The sequence below is a fragment of the Bison bison genome, unplaced genomic scaffold (genome assembly GCF_000754665.1).
Source record: "Bison bison bison isolate TAMUID 2011002044 unplaced genomic scaffold, Bison_UMD1.0 scf7180017864144, whole genome shotgun sequence".
Classification (NCBI taxonomy): Eukaryota; Metazoa; Chordata; class Mammalia; order Artiodactyla; family Bovidae; genus Bison; species Bison bison.
In genome coordinates this window covers 78,963-81,260 of record NW_011494716.1, presented here as the reverse complement: position 1 = coordinate 81,260, position 2,298 = coordinate 78,963, and the positions used below count along the sequence as shown (strand labels likewise).

The window sequence follows — 2,298 nt, the reverse complement described above, 5'->3', positions numbered from 1 at the left end:
AAAGAAATCCATTGGTAGGTGATGCCTCTAACCTGGCCATTGGAGACTATCCCAGGGGCAGTAAAGAGACCTGCAAACTAGACCCAACTTCAACTCCTATCCCTGCTATCTGCTGCAAAACCAACTGTGTCACTTGGGATGTGGACTCTGGTGATAAAAACTAACACTGAGCAATGAAGCAACTTGCTGGAGTGCTCAGAGTGGATCATCCTAGCACCACTGAAATGTGAAACAGTTTCACTCAGTAAGTACTGAGACCCCACAGGGCGCAGCATCCTACATTTAGATTGATATGTTGGCTGCAATCTTCTGCAATGACTGTAGGTGTTGTGGAAACTCTTCAAACTTCAGAAACATGAGACAAATGAAAACTTGGCATTGTGCTTTCCACCCCAAAGTAAGTAAGCTGTAAGGGAGCTAGGACACATCTGATGAAGGTCCCTTAGACTAGCTTGTTGTGAAAGAAGACCCACCTGGAGCCCAAGAGGATATAATATGGTATCTGCAACAGCACGACATCATCTGTGAAGTTCTGAGGGGTTATTTGAACTTCTAATCATAACTCTATGCATTTTAGATCCATACAATTATATAGGCATATAATTCCCTAAATCATCAGCATGCTTTAGTTTTTCCCCAAAACTACATTGCAATCTGCACAGTCTAAGCTTTATTCCATATTTCCTAAGTATTCCTTACAGTGCCTATCATCGATATAAGTATACTATAAATGCTCTGAACACTGAATAAAATGAACCAGTCATGTTTACTTGGAAATAAAGGTCAACTTTGCCTGTCAGGAAATGGCAAGATATTAAGGCAGTTTACCTTGAGAAAGGTATGGCTCACCTCTTGCTTCAAATGTGGAGATTAATCGGACTCCCAGTGCCATGGCAACGTTGGAGAGGAGGCAAAAGGCAATCTTTTGGAAGGAGCTCCTTTGGCTGTATGTGAACGCGACGTAGAGATAAGGGAGGTAGGTGAAGAAGAAGATGATGCCTCCTGAGGCAGTGGCAACATGAGCTGCAGATTCAGAAGGCAGAAATGAAGAGAGTTTCATCAATAATGCATAAGCAGTCTTTTCAGAAATTTTGATAGAAACCTTTTATACTTGCACTTTCACTATCAAAAGACGAAGAGGATTTGTTGCACTTTAAAAAAATGAATACATCTTATGAAAATGCACAAGCATTTAACTGCCTAGAACTTCCTCTAATAGTGCATTAATAACATCTCCAACAGTAAAAACCGTCTTCTTCAAAGATGAAAGTGAAAGTCACTCAGTCATACCCTACTCTCTGCAACCCCATGAACTATGTATGTGCATCTCCAGGCCAGAACACTGGAGTGGGTAGCCCTTCCCTTTTCCAGGGGATCTTCCCAACCCAGGGATAGAACCCAGGTCTCCCGCATTGCAGGTGGATTCTTTACCAGCTGAGCCACAAGGGAAGCCCAAGAATATTGGAATGCGTAGCCTATCACTTCTCCAGGGGATCTTCCTGGCCTGGGAATCAAACTGGGGTCTCCTGCGTTGTAGGCAGATTCTTTACCAACTGAGCTATCAGGGAAGCCCAAAGATGAGTGGTAGATTAAACAGCATCGAGAGGAGATACCCCGCGAACAAGGCCAGGGGCGGTGGCCGGGAGGAGCTACCCCACGCCCGAGGCCAGGGGCGGCGGCCGAGAGGACCAACCCCACGTCTAAGAAGCAGTGGCTGCATGGGCGCAGGAGGGCCTAGAGGAGCTATCCCACGTTGAAGGTCAGGAAGGGCGGTGGTGAGGAGATACCCCTCATCCAAGGTAAGGAGCAGCGGCTGCGCTTTGCTGGAGCAGCTGTGAAGAGATACCCCACGCCCAAGGTAAGAGCAACCCAAGTAAGATGGTAGGTGTTGCAAGAGGGCATCAGAGAGCAGACACACTGAAACCATACTCACAGAAAACTAGTCAATCTAATCACACTAGGACCACAGCCTTGTCTAACTCAATGAAACTAAGCCATGCCCGTGGGGCCACCCAAGATGGGCGGGTCATGGTGGAGAGATCTGACAGAATGTGGTCCACTGGAGAAGGGAATGGCAAACCACTTCAGTATTCTTGCCTTGAGAACCCCATGAACAGTATGAAAAGGCAAAATGATAGGATACTGAAAGAGGAACTCCCCAGGTCAGTAGGTGCCCAATACGCTACTGGAGATCAGTGGAGAAATAACTCCAGAAAAAATGAAGGGATGGAGCCAAAGCAAAAACAATACCCAGCTGTGGATGTGACTGGTGATAGAAGCAAGGTCCGATGCTGTAAA

At 46.2% G+C, this 2,298-nt stretch overlaps 1 protein-coding gene across 1 annotated transcript in view; it reads right to left on the bottom strand.

The window, feature by feature from the left end:
• LOC104988957 (ATP-binding cassette sub-family A member 3-like) overlaps nucleotides 1–2,298 on the bottom strand; it is a 98,246-nt gene that overhangs the window by 75,842 nt on the left and 20,106 nt on the right. The window contains exon 8 of the mRNA XM_010840463.1: nucleotides 850–1,023. Coding sequence (XP_010838765.1) covers nucleotides 850–1,023 — 174 coding nt within the window. The remainder of the gene's footprint in view (nucleotides 1–849; nucleotides 1,024–2,298) is intronic.